Here is a 26,244-nt window from a genome sequence, read left to right as displayed (position 1 = left end):
TAACACCAGACTTATCCTTTGAATTTTCTTTTTCACACTTTTTCTGCAATGTGTGAGACAAATATCTAAACTGTCCAGCTGAACTGCTGAAACCTTTAGCGCCTCCAAACCTGAAGCAGCATTTGCAGTGTTTTTCACTAATGTGATTATTTAGTAGTGTAGGTGATTTTCTGTTTTATAACGAATAAAAATGAGATGAAACAGTGCTAAAAATGTAAATCCAATTACCTTAAATATCCCACTACTGTATATGGATGACTGAGAGCCTTCAAAGTCCTTAACGTAAAGCAGAATATTCTGTAGTTCTTTCCTGCAACATCTTTTGGCATGTATTTTCACAAAATCATAATGAATGTTACATTTAATTCTTCAAGAGACATAGAATATATGATGCATGAAACAGAGAGAGATCAAGGCCCTGTGCATCCCTATAGGAAGAGCCCTGCCCGTAAAGACCTTGGCAAAGCAGAAAACACATTCAGTTCTTCTTTCTTTTAGTGCCCTATAAGATAGAAACTGACTGATACACTAGACTGTGCCTTTGTGATATAATAACAATATTCCTGCAAGATTTTACAAAAACAGAAAAAAGATGAAAAGAAAGAAATAAGGTTATAAAGCAGAAAAAATACGGCCAAACCAAGACTTGTTCGAAAAACAAGCCTTGGTTTGGCCAAGTGTAGCACTTTACACCTATTTAGCATTAAAGCATCAAATAAATTGTTTACAACACAGCATAGTTATAAGCAGATACGTGTTTATTGATATATTTTTCCAACAACTATAACTTTACCTTTGGGCATCTAAGTGGTAAACAGAGCAAAACACTCTTGTAACGCTGTAATGAAAAAAAAAAAAGTCTCTTCGCAGGACAACTAGCATGAAAAATATGAAAAACAACCATATGAAAAATTAAAAATCACAACATTTGGAGATGTTTGGTTTTCACTGGACAATGAGAAGCACACCCGTGTGCTGAATGTGAAAACATTATTCTGTACAGCTGCAGCCTATAGGAGCTGTGCCTGTCATCCTCCAGCTCTTCTAATACCTGAAGATGCATGTTGGCGCTGTTCTAATGTTTTACTTAAGTTCATGAAGTCACTGAAGGAAAAAATTACAATATAAATGATGATGGCTCGCACATCCAGTGAGTAAGTGCTTCTATCAACTGCCTTGTCAGCCCTTATTACAGAGCCATAGGTATCACACACACTTCTAACACCTTTAATGTCATCAGGAGCTGGAGTAGCCATCACACATGATTATAATAGTAATCTGTTACTCTGTCAATGAAAACAAATACAATTTAATATCCTGGTGTGAGGAGAGAGGGGAGCTGTTTTGATCTTCATTGTGATTTTTAATGAGAATATCAACCCTGTCAGTAATAGGCAGCTGATTATAATGAGGATCTCTGCTTCACACACACACACACACACACACACTTCCCCTCTCCTTCCTCACCTACCATCACCGCTCTGGAATGATAATATGGCATGTTTTCCTGTTTGTACTGTAGATTTTTTTGTGTATTTCCATTAGTCTTCCACCTTCTGTCTGTTTCCATGGCAAATACAGTGTCTACGTTCGACCACATCCATGGGAACGTGAAGTTTCATGTGAACATCATTAGTAGACATGTTTCAATGTCAAATATGTTTCCTTGCTTTCATTTCCTCTGTGTGTTTTCTCTCCGCTTGCTTTCGTCCCCCCATTCCTCAAAGACATAGTGCCATCTAGTGTGCACTGCGCCTGGTTGCATGCCAGGGCTGCTTGTTGCAGTCGTGTTATTTATTCATGGGCAATGCGCAATGAAGTGAGAGGCAGACTTTCCCCAGAGGCATATTTATTATTGTGTGAAAAGGCTCAACCTTTCCTCTTCTTTTTTAACTTTTTCTCCTTTAAGCATCAGACATTTTAGATGCTTTAGGTTCATCGGGTGCTTTTTATTGTGTTCCCTGTGGATTTCTCTGAGTTTGTGTAATGGCGATGTGTTTGTTGTGGTTGGATTTAATAGGAAACATTCAACATTCAGTTGCTCTGTAAAATGGATATGATGAGTGTAGCTGTTTGTGTCTATGCTGCACAGCAGAGAATATTATGAAATGCAGTAATCATTAAGACATTGTCACCTCAGCCTATTAAATAAGCTGGAAGAAATTAAATGTTTATCTATTTGCAGCTACGTGAAATATGCCATTATGATATTTAGTGGAGGTGCTAATTAAATATTTGCATTACTAAAACATTAGTATGTCATTTGCAGTTTAATTCACACTTTCAGCCGGCCTGGTTTCGCCAGCTGATGCTCAGAAAAACTGAGAATCTCTTACTTGTTCAACTAAACTTAATGTATGAGGTTTAGTCAAACATTGCCAGTCAATCTCTTGCATTGAGTGCAGCCTTGACCCTCTGGGCAGTATCACAGCCGCTGAAGTGCTTTGGCATCAGTGTGACAGGATTAACACATCAAAAGCAGAGTCGGGGCCTACAGCGGCGTCACACAGTCAGTACAGCACCTTTCATGTTCTGCTCAGGTTCACTACAATTTCACGTAAGCCAACAGCAAGTCAGACGGAAAAAGATAATGGGGCCAACCTGCTGCTATCAGGCTTTCTCTCAGCTTCAGTGAAATATGTCAAATTCTGTGTTTGATGAAAGATTGGAGTTCAACAGGCTCAAGTCAGGAAACGATATCTGACTGTGTCACATGGCCGGGATGCAAAGGAGCATTTAAGTCTGACATTCAAGCTGAAATTATTGCTGCAAGCCTGCATGGTCTTAACTTTTCCATGATGCAAACATTCGATAGTCAGCATGGGAGGAAAATAAAACCCAAATCATTTTTTGGGAGTCAGAGAGTTAAGATGTCTCAGGGTTAAATCCCAAGATTTCTAATCCCTTTGATAAAGTGTGGTAATAAGTGAAGATGGGGCAGGTTTATAATGAGTTTACAAATGAGATGTATCATGTAGGGCTGAGTGACAGGAAAAAAGAATTATATTGCGACTGTTTTGGCAGATATCATAATATGAGTCATGATTTTAGTTTTTTCATTTAATTTTCACTAAAGAATTTATAAAGACTGATGATGTTTTTCTGGGATCTGTACCAAACAAGCATGCTCCCGTACTTTGTGTAGCACCACAGAGCTTCATTTATAACGCTATGTTGAGACACATTTTATCTTTATCCAAAAAAAATTGCTGTGATGTGGGTATTGCACTTGGCCATACTGCAATTTCCACTTTTTCGATAAATTGTTCAGTCCCAGTATCATGAGTAACAGAGAGTTTTAAAAAACACCAACTCTCAATTAGGACGTCTCGACACACAATTTTTCTTATAAATCAGAAACTTCAAGGATATCTCAAAGTGTCTGCGTTTCCTCTCAGATGCTTTTACAAGAATATATGTTAATCAGGAAGGTTGTTGTAAGGCTTCGAGGGCGACAGCGTACAGTAAATAAAGGAAAGAGAGGGCTGTCATTGTCAACACTCTGTGCGATCTTTTGTTCTTAATTTTCTTGCCGGGAGAATGAATGTCTTATTAAATAAATTCCAGTTTGATTAAAAATGTGCATCCAGGAAATGTTTCACCTTTAGACAATATCCTTTTTTTAGCCTCCTTGTTTCTTGTGTCATATCCTGTATATATACCATGCATGTACAACATATGTGTGTGTGTGTGTGTGTGTGTGTGTGTGTGTGTGTGCGCGCGCATCATTTTCAGCTCTAAGGCTGCAGCTCGTATGTTGGAGCACAGCTGTGATTTGTTTAGACTGAGTCTTTTGTCTCCCTCGTAACGACCCCTGTCTTTGCTTAAGGTGGTTGACATAAAAGAGAAGCTGAAGCTGTCGAAGAAATTTTGGTCCAACCTGCCTGAGGCCATGTGCATGGAGGACAGAGTGACCGCTGGAAATGCCAGCGATGATGAGTGCTGGAATGGACACACCAAGGGCAGGTAAGTGCACCGGTGCCTGGGGGCTAATGCAGGCTAATACGAAAGGTTACTAATAAGTCCAAAGTCTGTTCAGCTAGACTACTGTTAATCAGTCTAATCCTAGAATTAAGGACCAGATTATTTGCTTTCGCTGAGTTAAACCTTGTAAGAGCTTGGCATACTTTGTTATTCTTCAGCTGCACAAACTCCAGAGTGGTGTGGATTCACCTTTTACATTCTACTATAATTTGTTGCTATTTGCATTTTTGTCAGTGTTATTTTGCTTTCATTCTTCTTTAAAATTCGCAGATTAACATGGTGCGTCCGTGTTAATCTGATTTCATTTTCAAGGAAAATATTTGCACGAGCTCTCCAAATGCCCACAGCCATGGCTGAGATCATAGTTAATGGATTTGTGTTGCTTTTATTCATAACGTCAATTGTACGATCAAAAGATGTTCGGCATTCATGTTTTTAATTCGCTGAACAACCCTTAAAGCTAATACTTCAACCCTGTACGTTAGTGTTGGATGTGGAAGCTGCTATGAAATCAGCGAGATGTTGCCTTTTCAGACCTGCCGAGATTTCAGTGGCGCGTGTTATCCAGAGTGACCCGGGCTCATGGGAAACAAATGCTGTAGTCAGACAGTTTGTGAAACACCCTCACATGATGGTCTGCTGTGTATTTATCAAGCAGGAATGCAGGCAGCTGACATGTTTCCCCCGGAGAAATATCACACAAGTGTGCCAGAACATTACCCGACATTATGAGGTCAAATGTTGATTTTGTCAGCACTGTTATTACCTCAACAAGCTATTCTCAGGTGCACCATTAGCCTCTCTCTGGTCTTTCGTATTGACAGAGGACTTATGAATTCTTGTCTCGTTAGTTTGTCGAGTGTCAAGAATATTATTTTTATTGACTCCTTTTCCTTTTAAAGGTCCAGTGTGTAGGATGTAGGAGAATCTATGAGCGGTAATGGAATCTAATTAAGAATTATGTTTTCAGGTGTTTTCATTACCTTAAAATGAGCTCTTTATATTTACACAGAGAGCAGGTCCTCCTAGACGGAGTCCACCATCTTGCAGCACCTTTCATGTTTTGTAGATTCTCCTAAATATTTGGAAAGGTAGGGTGAGGCGAGGAGTCTTCAGATGGTTACCATGAGATGCCACTAAATCCTACACACCAGACCTTTTACAAGCACCTTGTCAAAAATAAGGCATCAAGTTTATTTTATTTGTTGTATTTTTAACCGAAAAGGTACTTCCCTGAAGTCCAAAAGGATGGACTGACCAACCAGGTGAATAACCCTGAGGTGGGCGTGGACATCACCCGCCCAGACACCTTCATCCGTCAGCAGATCATGGCTCTGAGGGTGATGACCAACAAGTTGAAAAATGCCTACAACGGCAATGACATCTACTTTCAAGACTCAAGTAAGCCATTTGACGCCCTTCCCATGTACACGCGTGTGACAACATGCAGCAGGAAGGCAGGAAATATATTTATAGTCTTGCCCTCTCTGTCCTGGTTGGTCAAGTTCATGCTCCAACTTGTCACTCATCTTGATAACATGTCTGCTTTGAAATACTACCTGACCTTGAGGCAGAGGTAATCAGCATCAGTGACACCACAAGAGGCACCGAAGGAGCAAATAGCTAACACAGGCAGTGTGCAATAAAAACAGTTCCAGTCTTCATCGAGGAGTGTGCAACCTTGATGAAAGCAGTTACGGAACAATTTGGAAGCAGCACATTGGGCGTGCAGTCCCTCATTTACATACACGTTCAAAAAGTTATTTGGTCGAGAGTCATAAACAGACACAGAGAAGATTTTTATAAGTTTTTAGTTATTATTGTTTTATTTTTAAATCTCCATTAACTGAACTGTAGCCACTTCAGAGCACAGAAACAGTCAATGTCGTGAACTTGTTAGCAAACAGTGTCTTCTGTACAAATCCAGCAGATACAGAGCAGTGTTAGCATCCATTTGGTATTTGTGTCCTCCCCTTTCAGCTCTGTTTTTGCTGTAGCAGCTGTAATTTTAACGTGGAAAAAGTAGAAGATTTTAACCTCAAAGCAACAGTTTAGAATTGTGAAATCTGCTGTAATTGTTCTCTAATGCTACATTTTTTAGTGCTGTGCTCAGTCTGGCTTGTGTTTTGTCATGATGTTGCAGGCGATGAGGGCAGTGGCTCAGGCAGTGGCAGCGGCTGCACAGAGGTCTGCCCCACAGACATGGACGGCGTCGCCACCGAAGCCCCAGTGGTGGAAGCCGGCCGGAGTGGGCCTGTGGGTGACTCCGCCCCGCTCCGTGCACCCTCTGTAGCCCTGCCAACCACGCTGGCCCTCTCAGCCCTGGCACTCCAACGACAATGGAGATAATGCTGGAGGAACTGGCTAAACATGGACAGCAGGGTTTTTTTTTTTCTTTTTTTGCAGTTTTTGTATTCAGGCAGATTGGAGCTACAGTCAAGCAGACAGTATTCAGGCTGCCAGCCTCGAGGCTAGAGGAGTCTGCTCTGAAAAAGAGAGCAGTCATGCATCGTGATTTCCCACTTTCCCAAAGATTGTGCAGTGCCATCCTTTGACTTGATATTTTATGGCATCACTTCACCATCTAGCACTGATGCCGACCCAACAAACTCTGCTTCAGAGATTTCTTGCACATATGGCAGGTATTAATGTAGGTCTCCATGTGGAAAAATATAACACGCACTTTGATTGTTTTGATTTTTTTTGATGCAAAAATTGTTTGTGTGTTGAAAAATGTTGAGAATGTGGTTATTTGATGCACCTAAAAGAGGCACAGTGAGTTTAATATATGTTTAACATTATATTTTGAAACAAATACAAAGGATAGTGATGAAATTCAGGAACATGTGGTTTCCAACTAAAAATTTAATTGAATCCTTCTTCCATTGTCATTAAATCATGTGCCCATTCTTGATTTCTGATGCGAAGCTATTGAATATTTATCAAAGTTATCATAAATCCATACAGCCAACGAATCATGTTGCTTCATCTTATGTATGTGTATCATGGGTCGCTCTCGGATCTGCTCTGCTCTTAGCTATCCACTGAAACTCTTCAACAGCCGCCTTGTGCTTAAACTGACATTTTGTTCGAAGGGATAAGATTGACATTTTTATATACTCATTTGCCTTTGCAAGAAGTTTATTATGTGCAAAATATTCTCATATCATGCTGGTTTCTCAGCCTTGGCCTCAGGAGTAGACAGCCTGGACACAGTTCATGTGGAGCAGAAGGTGCCACAAATGTACAGTAATGCCATCATTGTGATGCTGGTTCTGTAGCGCTCCTAGTGTGTAATGCATTCATTTCTTTCTGAAAAGAAACTCTACTCCTCGCTAATATCTCATGATTGATCGGTAATGTGTTTCACTTCTTTTTATCAGCTGCGTTTTATCCCTCCATTGAGTGAGTTTCCATGTAACCGCTTTGTAGCATCAGTGACCTGCATGCAAAGGCGCACAGCCAGGGCATACACACATCAACTGTTTCTAAATGATATTTGAACATACTCTTCTGACATTATAAAGCCTCATAAAGGAAGTTCCACACAAGTGGAATGTCATGACCTTGTTCTGTGCATGCGTAAGTTCACACGCGCACTACAGTATGAAAGGCAAACCCATTCAGTACAGAATCACCTGCTGCTGTAATCTTTATATTCATTTACAGTTGTTGAGGGCCTTAAAGGTGTACTCTGCATCCTCAGAAAAGTTTCCCTCCACAAATATTAAAGAGTTTTCGAATTGCCAGGAATTCTGGATTTGCATATGCAGGAGCAACAGGAACAGAAAAAAAAAAATGTTTGCCACTTTTGCATATGTGATTGAATAGCCAAAGCTTACCCTGTAACTGCTTTCACAGTCTGGATAAAATAGTCATTAAAATGTGCATTGTAGTGTTTGAAAAGCTACAAAACGGAAATACTGACAGTTAAAAAAGTCAAGTTAAATGTTGCCATTTCTGAAATTTTATTAACACCGTTATGTAAAAGCTGAGGGATTTATTAAGAGAAGAAGTCACAAACAGCGCACAGCGGTTACTGGAAATGCAAAGAAAGGGTCCCTAAATTTATCTGTAAAGCTTGAATGGTTATGTCTGCAGCACAGACAGGCTTGAAGCCGACCACAGTCACCTGTGAAATGAGAATCTGTGGAGACTGGACAGGGCTGAATGCTTCAGTGAAGCTCCTCAGTGGAGCGTACTTACAGAGAATGTGAGAGGCCTGGCACTGCTGAGGGGGGCGGACAAAACCAGCCTGTATGTACGTCCACTGTTCTCTGAGAGCCCGTCAGCTCCATAACCACCAGGCCAGCTAAGCTTACATATCCAAGGAATTAACCAGTCTTATGTCCTTAGCAGTATATCAATGAATATGTGTTGAGCTTTCCATTATTGCATTTATGTCAGTGTTTGCATCCTCATTGCGAGAGCAAAAATATAGAGGAAAATATGTCAAATGTGTCATTTAAAAGGATTCTTTATTATGACTATTGATCTTACAGGATGCCCTTTTTATGTTTTATATCATTGAACTTTTACTGGTAATATTTTTGCAATAAAATATTGAAAATGGATGTCTGCTCAGACAAATAATCTGAAAAATAGAATGAGCAGGAAACACAATACGTCAACATTTTTTTTACAATCAACGCATTGCTGTATGAAGTCTTATCCTCATGAGGTTGGTTGGAGTTTGAAGCTAATTCAAACTAAGAGGGGTGAAGAACTAGTTGAGCAAATATGCCTTATTGTTTCTCAGTGCAATTAAGATGATTGCATTTGTGTTTTGTTACTGTTCTTGAGAATAAATATTTATTAAAAACATTCCAATAGATTTGTATTTGTAGTGACTCATATGAAGACACTGGAGAAGGTATATAATCATGAAGGATGGGAGGGGGATGGGGTCATGCTTTGTAAGCTCGCTAACAGGGATGTTATCAAACCACTTAAAGTATACATTCATTATGATTAGTCTCACTTGAAACTCATATTGCGTAACTATTCATATTTTTCAATGGATACTATATGATTCACATCATTGTTCTTTATTGAAATTTAGCAACTAAGAAGTAAAAGTGTGGCTCCTTCACAGGATTAATAGTTTCCTCTTGCGTCACAGAAAGGCTCACAGAACATTGGCGACAGGCTGCTCCATCTTTCTTAGGTATGTGTGAGTGCGTTTGAGAACAACAGAAATCTATGCTTCCTCTGTGTACTTTCTATTTGTGAAGTCTGCTTTTATCAGAGGTTCAAAGCCTCTGTTTCTCCGCTGACGCAGGTAGAGCACAAAGATAAGGAGAAGCACCAGGAGACCGATGAAGACTCCCCCCAGAGTGGAGCCCAGCACAAACACATTCGGCCCTCCTTCTGCCACTGTAAAGATGAAGCACAGGTGGAGATATTCATGAAAGCGTTGTGGCAGGGGAAAACTTATTTGTACATTTCAGTCATTATGTTAAACTAAAATGTTTAAAACATTTGCTCCAATATAGCAAAGAGGGATTTGTTACGTTTGATGAGGCTGTGAATCCATCATCAGCGACTCAGCTAATAGTTCTGACTAGAAACCTGACTTTCTAACTTCAGGTGGAAGTTAATAAATATACAGGTGCTTTTAAGCCTACTTTGTTACCTTCAGACGGAGCCAAGCTAGCTGTTTCCCTCTGTTTCCGGTCTTCATGGTAAGCTAAGCTAACCGGCTGCTGGCTGTAGCTTGATGTTCTCATCTAACTCTCAGCGTATTTCTCAAAATGTTGAAGCTATTCCTTTGATCTCGTTCTTTTTAACTCACCATCGAGCTCAACGGCGTAGGAGTATCCCAGCTGCTCAGACGTAACGTATATCTCCTCGTTGGTGATTGGAGGGAAGAAGGGAACCATGTTGTAGTCCCTGTTGTGACCAATGGGGGCCATCTCATCTGGGAAGGTGGCGTTGGATGGAGCGAATCTTTTCATCCACTCGTCAAAAATGGCGTCAGTGAAAGCGTGGAGCACCTGCAAGACAAACAACCAGAAACAACACCACAGTGATTTTGATGACTTTAGCGACTCCACTGTGACACTGCAGAGTAATTCGCGGAATCAGACTCTGACCAGAAAGATGGGGTCGTTGGCTGCAGAGTGAGACAAAGCGCTGGTGCCGTTGAGCAAGGAGTGGACGAGGTTGTGGAGGTTATTGACGGATTCATCCAGCTCTCCATTTGGTTTTTCATACCCTTCAAGAGCATTTCTGTTGGTTACAAAGTAACGCAGAAAAGAAAAGTTTGGTAAACTCTTTAATCTTGAGTTAAACTGGCTTGTAGACAAATTATTATTGATGCTAAACAGTTAAGCTGTACCTAAAACTGAAGGAGGAGTTGGTGAAGTATGGAGGGCTGTCGAAGTCTCTGATCCCAAGACAGCTCCTGACATCATTCATGGTGGGCAGAGACGTGTTTCCTCCCCCCATTACTCCTCTCTGAATGGGGCCCTCATTGGTGCCGTTACAGAGAGTCACCAAACGGTTGTAGTCATCCAAACTGGAAGAGAAAACAATTAATGGTTCCTACCCGTCAAATACACATTATTTTGTTCCACAGTGTTATTTTTGTCCAACCCATTATTATTGGATTTTTTTCCCTGGTATCAATATTTTGAGCTGACCTATTACAGACCACCCCCCATCTGGAGAACCTGGACTGGTTACTGATGAGGAACGGGTTGTCTGGGTTTCGGCCCCCGAGCAGAGAGTCGGTACACACATCACACTCGCTTTGCCCTGTGGCAAAGTTCCAGTAAGGGATCGCAAAGTTCTCATTGCCAGTCAGTCTCTGAAAAGAACAAACCAATTTTATGGATACTAGATTAGATTAATAGAAAAAAAATAAATACTGTTTTGGTCAGCAGCATGGGCCTTTGACAGCTAATGTGCAGGTCCTTTTTATGTAGCTGTGGCCTGGAAAGAACCTCCCAGATATCTGACAATGATTGTTATTCAGAAAGAACTAAATTTAAAAGGCAAAGATTAAACATCAGGTCATAACAAAATGAAAAGCTGATCATCTCAAAAAAGAAATATTATTTTTTCTAAATTTTAAAGAGCCTACTTGCCAATATAAATTGATTTAAGAACATTTTTTCAAAAGATGACACATACCTGTAGCTCTCTTTCCAAGCTGAGGAGGTGATACCTGTGCCAGGTGATGAATGCTGGTCCTTTGTGGGAGAAATCAATGGCTTTGAATGGACGACCGGGACCTACAGGGAAACAAAGTGTTAGCTGGAAGAGAAATGTTGACCTGGTTTCATCCATGTAAACAAATTATTTCTGATCACAAAAAAGGTGTTTTTAAAGTCCTAGCCCAATATTAAGGGAAAAACACAAAAATGCCAAAAGACAATCAAAGTTTTTATGTGAGGAAATGTGACCATTTACCAAGAAGAGTGTCTCGGACGGAGTAGTAATGTTGCCAGACAAAGAAGTCATAGATGGAGATATTGGCAACCTGGGGCTCAGTTCCATTTGGTCCCAGGAGTCCCAGCCAGTGCTGGGTGGCAATGACATAGTCTGGGTGGGTGGTGGTCTTAGCCAGTTCCAGAACATTGAGGAAGTCCTGGAGCTCCTCAGGGGTCAGCGAGTGGATGTTCTTCCGCACCACAGGGGCTTTCCTCTGGTCACAGTTTGGTCCGGTCCAGCCAAATTTACACTGACCACAGTCATACCCTGCAAAGTTACCTACAACACGGAGAGCAAGCTAAACGTGTTAAATCAAGGTGATGCTGTCGGTGACGTTCCAGGCTCACAAAAACAGCATCTTAATAAAAGTGTACATGACTCACCAGCACATCTGCAAGTCTGGTTGAAGAATTTGGTGGGCCACCTCTCTCTGTCGTCAACATTTCTCAGTCTGTACGGTCCTCCCCAGGGTTTGCTGTCGACTCGAACAGCCATGCAGCTTCCTCTCCCCGACAGAGAGCCGCACACGTTGGCGGGATCTGAGCCCAGAGAGGGGCAGCACTGCTTGGACAGGATCCCCTCAACTGTGCAGCACACTCGAGGAAACTGAGCCTCTGCAGGCTCCTGCCAGACGAGCAAACAAAGCAGACCAAGACCCAGCGCGTTCATCATATTTCACCTGCTTGTTTCCTCCAGTCAGTGGTGCTAAATCAGTTTGTACATCAACTATCAGCAATAAAACGGTCAATTAGTTCCACCAGAAGAGTGTTGAATCGCAGTCTGCTACGGTCCCCAGTTGTGTATCTTCAAATTAGACTCAGTGATAGTCATAACATCTGTGGAAACAACTCTTAGAGCCAATTCATGTTGTGTTCCAGCTGGTTACATGCACATTAAGAAAGCCTCTAATTTCTGGTCTTGCTTTTGTAAAGCGGAGGAGGATTAAGCCACTGGTCTTGTGATGATCACCTGACAGTAGTGCTGTGAGCTGGACTAAGACTTGGTTGAATACCAAGGAACTGCCTGAAGGGACCATTAAATGTTGTATAGCCACTTTGTAACAAAGACCTGCGTTTATGGCTGAGAGTTAATGAGGAAAAAGATCATGAATCAGGCAAATACATCAGATTTGCCTGAGAGACAACATATTGTACAGCCACCTGTATAGATATATGATATTTGTTCAAATGCAGAATGAATCACATTAATTGATGTGTGAACAAATACAGAACAAATGAGTCGATTAGTGGAGCTATCATAATCAAAGAACTGAATAAAAATAAATCAGCTTTTAAGCCAGGGCCAGCCAGGATCTTTTGTGTAAATCTTAATTGGAGAATAATCACTTTAATCCAGCCAGACAATACAGTTTCAGAAGCTTCTGGCAGTTTGTTATTAAAGGGGGTCTTTTCTCAGCTTTTTGTAGCATTGATCAAACTTCCCACTCCGGCCTCAGCTGACACACTTTGCTGTGCATGTGAGCTCAGAAAAGGGCAACTGAGGGACTTGACAGAATACTGCGTCCTTATCTATTACACGCTAGCCATACCAGCATATTCAGTAGTCACAAGTAATTAAGGTCATTAAGGTTATGTGCAATTTTGAGGTGCTTGTAGTTTACTTGAGTATTTCCATTTCCAGTCATTACTTCTACTCCACTACATTTCACAAATGAATTAGATATTCCGCTTTTCACTTCAGCACATTTTTCTGGCAGCTAAAGTGACTTTTCAAATTAAGATTTTACATTTAAAATGAAAACATAATGTAAATTTGTGCAGCAGTATAATCAGTCTAATAACATCAAATGTAAGAATATGCAGTGTACAGCAGAACCAGTGATTTTACTTGTAATGGAGTATTTTTACATCGTTGTATTGGTCGTTTACTTGTGTTGAGTACTCTGCCACTGGGTATGTGTCTTTCACAAAAATAAATAATTAACAGCCACATAAATCCAAACTTTAAAAAACTGAGTTTGAAGACATTATTGAAAAATCTGATTTATTGTTACACCTTTTGTTGTAATAGTAGTCGTAGTAATTGTTTTATACTGCATGCATAATTGAACTTTATTAAAGCGGACGTGGTGTTCACTGTGTCTTTAGAGATGGTCAGCAGGAATATAAATATAATGCAATGTGTACTAAGTGGAATAACATAGACCACAGTACTGGTATAGTCCTGTAAGAACAGAGAGCTCAAAGTTTGGTTTCTGTGAAAGAGTCTGAACCACAAAACGCCCTGAAGGCAGAGTATTCCTCCTCTGTTACTGTGTGATAGAAAACTAACTACGTCAAAGACGTCTTTAAATAATTGAGAGGATGATTCTCAGGATACATGACTGGATTTCATGTGACTCACTCAACACTTACAGCAACCCAAGGCTGAAAGTGAATTGAGGGAGGTGGGCATGTAGGATTGTTTCTGCTGTATTATTATATGTTTGTATTTTCTTCATGTATGTTTTTAGTTTTATGCAGTTTTTTCCAAACCTGACTTGAACTGAATTGAGACAAATCAATGATCTACTAAATTCTATTGATCCAAAAGGCTTATAATGAACAACTGAACCAAAAAACATGTTAAAACATGAGCTATAAAGATCAAACCCGTCTCTAGCGTCATATATACGCACCTAAGCATCTGTGAGGTTGTACTTGTGACTAAAAGCAAGCTTATCACCTGCTCTGAGTTTTCATCACCAGCGATTCATGACGACAGTATGATCTTGTCGTATGGATGTGACTTTTCACTGTTCTCGATAAATAGATATGATTCAGCGAGAGTTTCCTTTAAGCAGCCTTTGTTCTGAAGCAGGAGCTCCACACTCGTCAAAGAGGCTTTATAATGAGAAGAAACTCCTGATGCTGAGATGTGTGTCTTTGAACCACACTCCTGATGCATTCCACTGGGCCGGCATGTGACTCCTGACAGTATAAGCACATGCACTCTTTAGACTTTAGAGCAGTCTTTAGTCCACCACACCAAAGAGAAAGAGGTTTTTTTTTTACTCACTACTGTTGATATGAAAGCTGCAAACTTATGAGGTGTATCCATATTATAACAAGAGGCAAGATTAAGAATTATATAAACATCTGGAAATTTCTCTAATCACATGGATTTTGCCCCAAATTATCTTAATTTCTGGAGCTCTTTTAGTACTGATGAAAGTGATCTTTACAGTAAAACTACAACCATGTACAATCATTCTTCTCTCAGTGGTTCCATAGTCATCCTAAATATTGCTGTAACAAGGCGTCATGTCAACATCAGTTCCATTTCAGGTCTGCAGAATATGATTTCATTGTAAATACATGGGGGAAAAAAAAACAGCTGAGCTTTGTTGTAATATAAAATCTTGGGGTCTTAGCAACATAAAAATATCACATTAAATCTTCCGATGGTCCTTTTTAAACAGGTTTAAAATCACCGTCCAAAACAGCTTTAAAGTGGTAAAGTATTAGCGAAGCACGAGAGTCAGTCCATAGAACAGACATAAACATGGCCTCATGAGAAAATGTACGTGGGGCCACTGAGTCCTTTACACAACAGGTCCTGTGAGGTTCACTGCACTCAACAGGATTAGTGCGTAAAATTCCTGGAGGGAGTCAAATGGAATGTCTCTACAGAAATTATTTCACATTTCTTCCAGCAAACAAGTGTGCAAATGAATGATCACCCCCCCCATCAATGACTTGATGGTTGTTCATCACAGTTGAGGCTCATCGTGCAAAGGAAAATTTAATGTTTTCAGGTGCAAAAAAAAAGCAGAAATCATTTGAGCATAGTGTACAAACTTAAATCAAATTACAGACAAGATAAAATCAGATGCTATCAAATGGAAAAAAAAACACATACATGCTTAAAGGTTTAGCTAATTTAGGGAAGAAATGTGCTCAGATATGAATGAGCACCTTCAACACAAACTCACACAGGTGCTTATAAACATATATGTACTGCATGTACGTGCTACTCTTTCAGCTTTTGAACACCAGAAGTAATCACCTTTAAGATTTATTCCTTAAATTTGAACATTTTCGTGCAGAGATGAGGTACATGCAGCTGAATTCATTTGCCCTTCTTCCTCATGTTTAAAATTACTATACATCAAACAGAATTGTAAGTCAACTGTGATATCTGATATTTTTTATTACTCAAATGGTAAGAATTCCATTAACACTGAATTGAACCAGCCATCAGACTCTGAATGCAACTGCAGGGTGTAAATATGAACTAAATTAATATTCACCTTTCAGATATTTTACTTCCTTCACTTCAAGTCCCTGCTGGAAATTTCCTCCACCTAAAAGCTGACTTGCTCAGGATGTGTAAATAAACAGAATCCTGCTGAAACACAGGATGGTGCCAGAGAGCCGTGGAGAAACAAGCTGCTACGAATAATGGCATGCAAGACGCGGCAGTGTGAGTGGAAAATATTTTTAATCAGAGGATGGTGGGTCTAAAACAAATGTCTCATCTGCAACCTTCTGCTCATCAGGTCAGGATATGAAGTGAAGATTGTTGTCATAATATTTCTGATAATCTAAGAAGAGACCAAGGTGACAGCACTGAAAAATATGCATAATATAAAACCAAGGAATCGTGGCAAGAACAGATTTTTTTTAAACTGCTCATCACTTTAAAAACTCACCATGATTCACCGTCTTTGTCTTCTCCTGCTCAGGTTCTGCAGAAGGATGTGCAGACCAGCCCTGAATGCATCTTTAGAGCAGGACAAATGAAACCGTTCTGTTAATGGTCTTTCAAAGAGAATCACAGATGGAGGTGATTATTCAGTTCTACTTGTGTTACGTACTCGTTACCATGTGGATGGAGAAATGCATCCATTTTCTTGACAGCGTTGTGAATATTGCACCTAACCCACTCTGCATATGTTTTATAGGAATACGTGCTGGCTAAATAAAAGAAGACCTTTTAAAATGTGAACTGAGGCCACTTCAGTTGCATTTACAGAGCGCAGAGTTCAGTGTCGGAGAAACTGGTGAAAGGCAACTGATTCAAATGTTTTTGCTTGTTTTTATGTGGTATCATTTCATTAATGACATGAAGTGTGAGGATCCACTCCACACTCACTTTGGATTTCTTCTTGATATTCATGTGAGTTTTTTTTTTTTTTTTTTTTTTTTTTAAATGAGAACAGACCAAAGCTAAATTCTTTTTGCTCTTGTGAAAAATGCACATAAACTGAAGTTTTTTTAAAAAAAACAAAGGAGAGTGGAGAGCGGGTCACGTAAATGTTGCTGCAAAAGCTGCATGAAGTTCATTATGAGCTTAAAAACATAGCACAGGTCATGTTATTACCAGTATATTAATGTCTCATTAATACGTCCCTGACAGCTGTCGAACTAACTAATTGATCAACACAAAAAAAGCTCTTACTAACAAACATTTGTAATTATTCCAATATTTAGATAAAACCCTTTGAATGCATGATCACACTCTGAAACATCCTGGCATGCCTAATGCTTAAGAACTTGTCCAAATCCACATCTCTCCATAAATGAATATTATTAGATTAGATTAGAAAACATTTAATCCACTTTGTTTTCTTTTTTTATTTTTTTTTACATTTGCAGCACACTTCCTCTTATTATATTCCAAAACAACGGGCTGTAAATCTCACGCAGAAGGCTCACATCTCTTTTGTGGTTTCTCAGTGATGTTACTATAATTTTTTTGTCCATATTATGTGGATATTTCTAGTTGTGGCATTCCTTTAAGGATGGCCTTTTGTCCGTTTTCGTGCATGAAGAAACACAAACGTCAAAAACACGTCTTTTTCAAACAGGTGCCATGCAAATGTTAACAGCAGTTGTGGTTATGAGGCTTCTTTATGTTCATTATGACAGTGTATCCTAGTGTGAGAGAAAGAGTGACACTGTTCAGACAGGCAGGGAGATGCAGTGTCTGTAGACAATAGCAGGGGGGCAGTGTTGCTATTTCTGGTGGCCCTGGTTCACTGGAATGGCCCCAACCGTTTGCATTTCCTTCAGGATGCTCCAAGAAATATGCCATGAAATAGTCTAGGATTGGACATCTTTGTACTTTAACTGTCACCATTTCAAATCTCAACCATGCCAAGCGGTGACTGACAGTATATACAGAGGACTGGGTGGTATGCAGTCGTATGAAATGACTAGCCTGCATAGAGTTTTAATCCTCTTTAAGACTCCTATCCATCTCCAAATTAATATCTAGGGGCCACATATCCGTCTGCACTAGTTTGTACTGTGTATAACCCACTTCTCCTGCAAACTGATCAAATTATTCACTGGAAAATAAGATTAATAGTTATGCTGCGAAACACGCTTGAGGTCAATTATTTGGGAGATGCCAATGATATACTTATTACACTATAACGCCGATTCAAGGACGAGCAGCATGCAGAGTCGTGTTGTAGATTAATTGCCATTAAAGGTCAACATGCGTTCAAATTGATGAAGATGCTATCCGTTTTCATCAGTATGAAGTGCACAGTATATGGGAAACCTATAATGCTCATTACATGCATTTAAATGAGTCTGTCCTAATTACTAATCAGTCTCTTGTACCATTAGAGATGGAAATTAGAAATACAAAACAGACCCCTGGGCATCATTCACTCAGAATACATTAGTTTCCTTTTATACCAGTGTTGGCATTTTGATAATGAAAACCTACAACCCTCGAAAACTTTATCAATTATTCCAACATTTTGACGGCAGGAGTCTCACTTTTTATTACTTAATCTGTGGAAGTGTGTAACACCAAAGAACTCTTGTTTGTGAATATAACAGAGTAGTGTGATATATTTTTGTTCAGCTGGCTTCTAAAAAACAAAACTATACTGTTTATTTTGCTATGCCCCAATCAGAATATTGGCTAGACCCTTCAGTGATTCTTTCTTCAGTGATTCCCGCCCACCTCTCTGGCAGCTTACCGATTTACATTTGAGCATAATGCAAGCATTAGAGGAGGCACAAGGCAGCCCTGATAAGTTACAAAGTGCTGCAGGGGTAAACCTCGTAAGAGAGGGTTTGGAGTTATTTACAGCGTTCAAATCCTTCAAAAATTCATGTCTGGAGGATGAGATTGGTTTTGCAGTTGATGCTTTGCACACAAAGCAAACACAATGCATATGGAGGGTGTTTAGCTCTAAATGACCAGATGACATTAATTCTAATTGACTGATCTCATCCCATGCTTAGGACCAGTGTGTACGATACTGCTCAGGACACAAGGGTCCTGTCAAGGCACAATGTTACACACAAAGCAACAAAACAGAAACACTAAGATTGGCTTAAGAAATGAGGAACACAGGGGACTAAAAATGATTTTTAAATGCAATTTAATTTTCAATGAAGCAATACTTAAGTTGTATGGCATTTTCTATTCAAAGATATGTTTTGATTGTGCAATTCTCATAATAAGAGTGCTCAAAAATTGCAAAGCCATTACAAAGGAGGTTAAAGGCAATGGAATTCCTTCTTATCAGAAATGCTCTCTGTACAGTTGTTCCATTTGAAATGCATTTAATTGCAAATAGAAAAGAAGAGAGAGAAAGCCAACAATGCGAGGGTCTGAAGCATTTTTCTCGTCTGCTTTGAGTGAGCGTATTCAAATCTAAGCGGGCAGACAATGAAGGAAAGGAATCGTGCTCTGAATAGCCTCTCTCTCTCTCTCTCTCTCTCTCTCTCGCTCTCTCTCTCCTTTTCATTCCCAGGCCAATTCACAGCCTTCCTCTTCTCTGCTGTCAGGGGCGGGCTTTCCACTTGCAGCTCAAACTTCCTCGCCACTGTAGAACAACGCATCCACCTGATAGCGCGGCAGTAGCACACATGTAGCCGCTGCTCATCACGTCACTGTGAGGGACCCCTGTGGGAGTCTGGGGTCCTCTGCGAAAACTGTCTATGACTGTCTTCATGGCATAGTAGGAGTCCCTGTTGTGCTTTCACAGAGCTGTTCACCCACTTGTTTGACAAGGATGCCGCCGCTCACTTGCATCAGGCTTTGCCAGGCCCTTCCTCTAAAGCCATGGCCAAACCATGACCCAGGATCCCTCTCCCCACTCGTTCCACCGAGGGGAGGAGTATCTGGGGATCATGGGGCACAAAGTGCTTGAAGCCTGTGCCTTTGTTGGGGCAAGCTGAGAGAGAACACCCCCAGCAGATATGCTGACAGTCTCGTGGGAGCAAGAGAAGAAGTTGAAGCAAGAAAGTGCACCCTTCAAACTTTCCAGTGCAGTGCTAGGAATTCTATTTTTTCTCAACAAAGATTTATACATATTTATACAAGCCCAAATACTGATAGGAAGGTGCTAGAAAAAAATCTTGGAATTGCAGAGGTAAACTATATGTAAATGCCATAAAGTAATAGACTTGTAGTGCAAATCACACCATTTTATCTTTAATTTTGCTTTCGTACCCTCCCTACTCCCCCCACCCCATCCTCTTTCCTCTGGCTTAAAGGTGCATCAGAGATATGCATTTAAGCATATTCAGAACACGGGGCGTGAAATTAAATGTGTGGCAGAGTGAGAAAAATATACAGACGCTGGAGATGCCTTAAAAATAGTCATTTATGCAGATGGAGAGGAGTGAAATCATTTGCAATGGGATGACCCTCTCTCCAAGCATTTCTCCCCTCACTGTTCTTCCCTAATCTTGCACTGTATCTTCATTTTTCATTGAACTCGCCAGTTTGCTGCTAAGCAGCCTTGTAGATAAGGCAAAGTGCTAAAAGGAGACGACAGAAGGAGCTCAGTGGGCCCGTTTCTATTGCACTTTCACCCAAGGCAATGGGCAGAATTTAACGGATTCCTTCCAACATATGTTTTTGCCAGATAAGTAAACAGTGTGTGTCGGAAATGAAAAAAAAGCATTTGCAATTTAATGACATTACAGCTCCCAGCTTAGCCCGCCGTGCTGCGAGGCGAGGAGCAGAGAAAGGGGAGAGCGGAAGAATGGAACCGGGTGTCATCAATGTTTTTTTTTCTTTTCCCTTGCAAGAAGCAGCACTGAATTCTTCTTATTCTTTTCAAACCCCTTCCCTTCTCCATCCCTTCCTGCTATTTTGTTCTCTTGCCCATAGTTTCCTCGCCTTTGTCAGAATGAAATTATCTATTATTTTATTCAGAAAACTTGCCATCCCCTGCCATTCTACCCTCTCCAACATCTGATTCTCTCAGATTTTCGGAGCTAAAAACGCATCTACCCAGGCCATGGGTGCTCTCTCTCACTCTATCTCTCTCCCTCTCTCCCCCTGCCCACCCCCGCTTACCCTCCTTTGTCTGGCTTCATCAAAGTGCAATAGATGCTTGGCACAATAAAGAGGAGCAAGCCTCCATGTTGTCATAACGTTCAGACCTAATGTGAGGACCAGCAGTAGGTGATGAGTTGGAGAGAGAACCACCTCAGAGTCTATATTTCAGTGGCAGTAAACGATCCATCCATCCTATGTGAAACCCAGTGATTTTCCTCTTTTCTCCCTGCCGGCTGTCAGGCAGCTGCCTTATTATAGAAGGCTAATTGTGCAGGAAAGCAGATTATGAGACTGGTAGGATGTACTCCTTGACCATGTGCTAATGTGATGACAAGTTTGGGGACCCTCTAAGCAAAAGGCGTCGCACGCCAGGGCACTTTTGGCACTGGCTATAATCTGCCTTTGGTATTAACTCAGCAAACCGGCTTGTTTGAGTATGGATCAATCGCTCGCTCATTATTTTTACAAGAAAGCTTTATATTCAAGGCGCTTTCCTGGTGTTGATCTCTCATTAACCATGCTATGTAAATGCACTGGCAATCCCTGTGTAAGGGATACGTCACCCCAGGGCCCAGGCTTGCAGAAGCATGTTAAGGAGAAGAAGGGGCAGGAAATTTGGGTCAGTTGCCTTCGCCAAAACTTGAATTTCAGGTTTTGCTCAAAGCCCCGTGCTCAGCTTTTCTCTTTTAATGTGTTTTTGTTTGGTGATGTTATGTTTTAAATGTCAGCCCTGGAGCTGTCCAGCAATTTAGGAGGCACAAAAAGCCCTGTCTCAGTATCGCTTCCAAGTGTTCATGTTACCTCTGTAATCGCTGCTGGCTGCAACATTACACACACTCCATTCACTCGTGGTCTTTTATCACCTCTGAGTGTATTGACTGTACAGGTAAAAGGTTAGATAGGGTCAGAATGAAGTGATAATATTACAGGACAAATAGAAACGCCTGATTCGCCACGTTGAGCGGCGATACAGAGTTATTAGCTTCCTGCTAGTAAACTAACTTACTTATCTGAGCAGAGAGGGCCTGACATGTGACACTGGCTCTTGAATCTGCATGAATTCAATTGGCTGTCAAGATGCATTGTGCATCAAATTAAGGGTGAAATATTTCAACTTGTTTACTCATTTCTTACACACACATACAAACATCCAACAATTCATGGTGCTCAGGCATCTGTTTGCCTGACAAGAGATCATGATGCACGTGGTATGAGAAATAGAGGATTCTGCCATATTTGGCTTCACTGTGCGATGGCATGGTGAATGACGCAACAGGAAAGTGAACCTGACAGCACCAGGCAACGGCTCTGCATTTCTTTTGCGCCCTACATACATAAATCTCTTATTATTGCTCTGTGTTAGCTATGTATATTTTTACACCTGTCTGCACTAATATCAAAGTGTAGAGGTTTGCTTTTAGACATTCAAGTTCATTTGTGTCTCCTGTGAGAGTTTGTATGGGTGCCATCTCTTTGAGGAGGAAATAAATGCCTCTATTTCATTCCATTTTGAAAAGGACTGTCAAAGGGCACTGTTCCACTTGACCCATTTTACTTTTCATGCAAACAACTTCAGTGTACTTGAATTAAAATACTGAAAGTTCCAGACTTTGCCATGGATCCATCACATGTATAGCAACATGTCAGTCTAATATGCCTCTGTTCTTTATTTATGTCATACTTTTAATTGCTATTGGTAACTTAGACAGCCATTTACTTTGCAGAAGAAGAGGCTGAATAAAACCATGTGTCCTACATGTGGAATAATAAAGAAAAACATTTAGAGAAGAGGACCTCTCAGTGGCTCAAAGGAGAGAGACAGAAATGTCTCTCTGTCTGCAGGTACTTCAGCAACTCCTAGCCTTGTAACATTTTTGTTAGCAGCACAGTGAGAGTGAAGGCCAGACTTTTGATTGCTTTCCCTGTTTCACATCCTTCTATAGATCCCTTTTCTTCCCACACACGAGCAAACAAAGCAAGTGTAAATACAATGTTGAAAAGCCATTACCTTCAATGTAACCCTTTCTGTGGTAACAAAGAACGTGGAAAATTTCCACAACACAATACGACTAGACACAGCGTGATGATGTGGCTAAGGAGTATGGGGTGTCAGAAGGACCCCTGCATGTGATGTCTGGTAAGAGCATTCATAATAGATTTGTTCTGAGGACCTTCGCATTGCTTCCCAATTAAGGTATGAAGTCATGCTCCTTCATCAGTATAACTAATGGCACGTTTCAGCAGCCGGCCACGTTTTGAGATTAAAGACGTGTTTTGCAAGTGTTGGATTTTCTGCTGAATATGATAAGGTGCCGTACAAATTATTGCTTTGCTGTCATCGAGGTACACACACTTGCGTTCTTCGTATTGTCATTACTGAGGCATCTATATGGTTGTTCCAGTGCATTACACCATGGCTGCAAAACTGTGTGTGAGAAAACAAATCTGACAGCCGCAGACAAGCCATCAACGTCGGCTCTATTAAGCACCGCCACACCTGATGCTATAGGATTCAATAACGGACACCGCTACGAAGAAATCGACCTCTTGCAATGTGGACTGGAGGCTCTTTAACAGAAAAGTACTGCGAGCAGAATGACAAGCCACCCTCCACCGATAGAAACAAAATCCAACTTTGCATCCACTGAACGCCTCCTCCAGTATTCCAGCGTTTCAGCACACAAAGATTAGCTGTAGAGCGACGTATCATTTGGCAATGATCTATTCTGCCGCTGTTAATTACGACAAGACTGCAGAATTTGACTGCTAAACCACGATATCACAATACAGGGTGTGAATCCCAAATCAAGCTTTGCACACCATAATCCTGTTAAAATGTAATAAATAATCCCTGTGAATTAATGTTGGCAATATTTCATTTTAATAAGTTCTTGTAAAATCGAGAGAGAGAGGGAAAATTGATGGCATTACAGCTCACTCACTTCAAGTGTGGTTGTGAGTGTGCAGGAGGAAATCATTCCTTCTCATTAAAGGTGCAATCTTCCAGCCCCCCAGATCTTTGTTGTAATAACTGGGGAAAATAATCTCTTTTTTATTGATAGGCACATGTAGCAGAAAGTATGCCAACTGACAGGTACTTATCTTTTGCCTGTGTCCTGTGTTATAGAAAGATATAATTCTTTGTGACTGCTCCTCGGGGCATCAGCTCTTCAACTTCATTATTTCTACTTATGATAGATATATTTTTCCTTGAAAACCTGAGAATTAATAGGAGAGCCAGCAATCTCTGCCAGCGGTCATTTGGAAATGGAACAAAAAATGTCATGTCAGTTTAAAGAACACTTTTTAAGGCTTCTCACTGACATTATTCTAATTTATTGATGGATTCATAGAGTAATCCCATGCCTCATGTTTTAGGTTATTAACGTAATGATTTCAGTGACTACCTACCAGCTATAGGATCTTTTGAACGAGCCTAACCTTGCCAAAAATTCAATTGTGTCACCCCACAACATCCGCACCCTTTTTTCCCCTCAAGTATGAATTCACGTGGACGTATATAATGTTCTCATATTAAAGTGTACATCTTAAAAGCAGCCTTTGTAATGCTCGAACACGTCCTGTGAAATAATGCTCCTTTTTATGTTGCTGAATATATGAAGTTATTAGTGCAGTGAGGTCCTTTAGACAGCAGTGGGAGCTTTAGAGTCAAACAGCCCACTGAGAGCAGAGTTCCTTCTGTTTTAAAACTGACTCAGAGACAGCATCCTCATGACGGTCTCCATGGCACACCTCAAAAGTGCTGTGTTCAGAAAGACTACATATTATTTGGAAAATCTGTTTTAGATATGCTTCAGATGTTTTTGGAGGGGAAGGGGATGGATATCCATTTTTTATCTATTTCACTTAGACGTAACAATCTGATGAGAAAAGTCAGCCTCTCCTTCCTTATTGTTTAGGGTCCCGCAAATCCCACTAATATATATGCAAACATAATATTAAAGATAACAATCAAACTTTTTTTAAACTCTTTCAAACATTTTTTGTTCTTTTCTTCTGATTTTCTTCCTATTGAAACCCAATATTTTGAAAAGTATGACATGGTATCTCCTTCCTTTTGTCAAAAACTGGGCACGTTTGATGATGACAAAATACAGAAATGACATAAACCTTTGTAATCACACCAAACATTGCTGTCATATTTGTTATGTGCGATAAAACGCATCTTTCTTTTGTTTGTCAGAAAGTCATCAACAAAGAAAAACAGTATCGTATAATATATGCTACAAAACTACATGAGATATTTGAGGGTTATTGGACCCCAGAGAGGTTTAACTCCTTGTTAGACCTCTTATGAATAAACTGTTATAAAACATCAACAGAAATCCAAATGGACTACTGACGAGTGCGTGCACACTTATCTGTGCTTTGGGAGGGAGACAGCTGCACAGAGAGTACAGATATAGAGCATACGGACATGTGTTTAACTACGTTTTCCAGAGGTCCCTGAGACCCCAAAGAGACCTAATTCAATTTTCTGTGACAGACTTCTGACACATCTGACACAAAAATCAGTTCTCATAAAATTAGGAACAAAACATGAATGTTAAGTCAATAAAGCATGTTGTGTATGTTTTTTTGTTTGTTTGATTTTGAGCTGTCATAAAGGTAAGAAACTGCATGTTTCCACACAGGGATCGATCGAAGCCTGATTCCATCAGCTGCAGTCGGAGGACGAAAAATGAAGAAATATTGTACTGATGAAAGAACTGTCCTGAAACGTTTAACACGTAGTGAGAAATAATAGCAGGGTTATGATATTGTTGCTAATGTTTTCAGAGGCCAGACAGTCTGGTGGGCACTGCGAGTGCAGCTCACTCGTCTCCCCTGCAAAACTCATGATTACCTCAACTACCCCCCAATCCATCAACCCCCTCTACCTCCACCCACCTGCCCCCAACCTAATTCAAGCATTGCCTCTCTGAACTCCAGCAGGGGTCCATCGACTTATTGCATTATGTACTATTAAACAAACTTGGACTTCTTAAAAGCAGAGTCAGACTTCAGAGGCTGTGTGGCATGTTTATAGGGATGGACTGTACAGTACACAGAGATTTCTCATTTCTCTCGGTGACCTTGGGCACAGTGACATGTACGGTTTTGAGGCTTTGATTTGCCATGTTGAGGTGTTGCGGAAAAGGTGCAATGCAAGATAATTTTGGCATTTTTTCCCTCCTGGGAGCATAGAGAAGTAAGAAATACAGCAGTTCATACTCCGGAGATTACAGGTAATATGGCACACAGCCTTCATAAACATTCTTGACCCAACCTGATGATGGAGATATTGCTTCAGGAGAGACTTTTCACACTTTGATTTGCCTAAAATGAGATGGAGAAGTCAGTGATCAGACTCTTTGAGGTTCCTCACACAGAAGCCAGCGCTGGCTGCATATCTCTCAGCGTTGCACACAGCACACACATGCTATGACAACCAGGTGAGCAAGAAGCAGACTCCTGCAAACAAATAGAGGAAAATATCCTCAAAGAGATGATATTGATGTATTATTCATGTCAGAAAAAAATACTAAAATTATCTAT

The 26,244-nt window shown here is 40.5% G+C and overlaps 2 protein-coding genes across 3 annotated transcripts in view; one reads left to right on the top strand and one right to left on the bottom strand.

Annotated features, from left to right (window-relative positions):
• Nucleotides 1–6,333, top strand: part of gpc6b (glypican 6b) — an 80,717-nt gene extending 74,384 nt beyond the window's left edge. For both annotated transcript variants that reach the window (XM_076747228.1, XM_076747227.1), the window contains 3 exons: nucleotides 3,830–3,966; nucleotides 5,210–5,385; nucleotides 6,128–6,333. In XM_076747228.1, coding sequence (XP_076603343.1) covers nucleotides 3,830–3,966; nucleotides 5,210–5,385; nucleotides 6,128–6,333 — 519 coding nt within the window. The remainder of the gene's footprint in view (nucleotides 1–3,829; nucleotides 3,967–5,209; nucleotides 5,386–6,127) is intronic.
• Nucleotides 6,334–6,391: 58 nt separating this feature from the next.
• Nucleotides 6,392–12,308, bottom strand: dct (dopachrome tautomerase). Its single transcript, XM_076747229.1, has 8 exons — nucleotides 11,805–12,308; nucleotides 11,401–11,700; nucleotides 11,122–11,222; nucleotides 10,629–10,795; nucleotides 10,325–10,504; nucleotides 10,080–10,215; nucleotides 9,779–9,980; nucleotides 6,392–9,360 (listed from the first exon to the last, which is right to left on the bottom strand). The coding sequence occupies exons 1-8, from the start codon at nucleotides 12,091–12,093 to the stop codon at nucleotides 9,185–9,187; spliced, it is 1,551 nt and encodes a 516-aa protein (XP_076603344.1). The 5' UTR covers nucleotides 12,094–12,308; the 3' UTR covers nucleotides 6,392–9,184.
• Between the last annotated feature and the right edge of the window lie 13,936 nt (nucleotides 12,309–26,244).

The sequence above is a fragment of the Chaetodon auriga genome, chromosome 13 (genome assembly GCF_051107435.1).
Source record: "Chaetodon auriga isolate fChaAug3 chromosome 13, fChaAug3.hap1, whole genome shotgun sequence".
Classification (NCBI taxonomy): domain Eukaryota; kingdom Metazoa; phylum Chordata; class Actinopteri; order Chaetodontiformes; family Chaetodontidae; genus Chaetodon; species Chaetodon auriga.
This window is presented reverse-complemented; position numbering and strand designations above follow the sequence as displayed.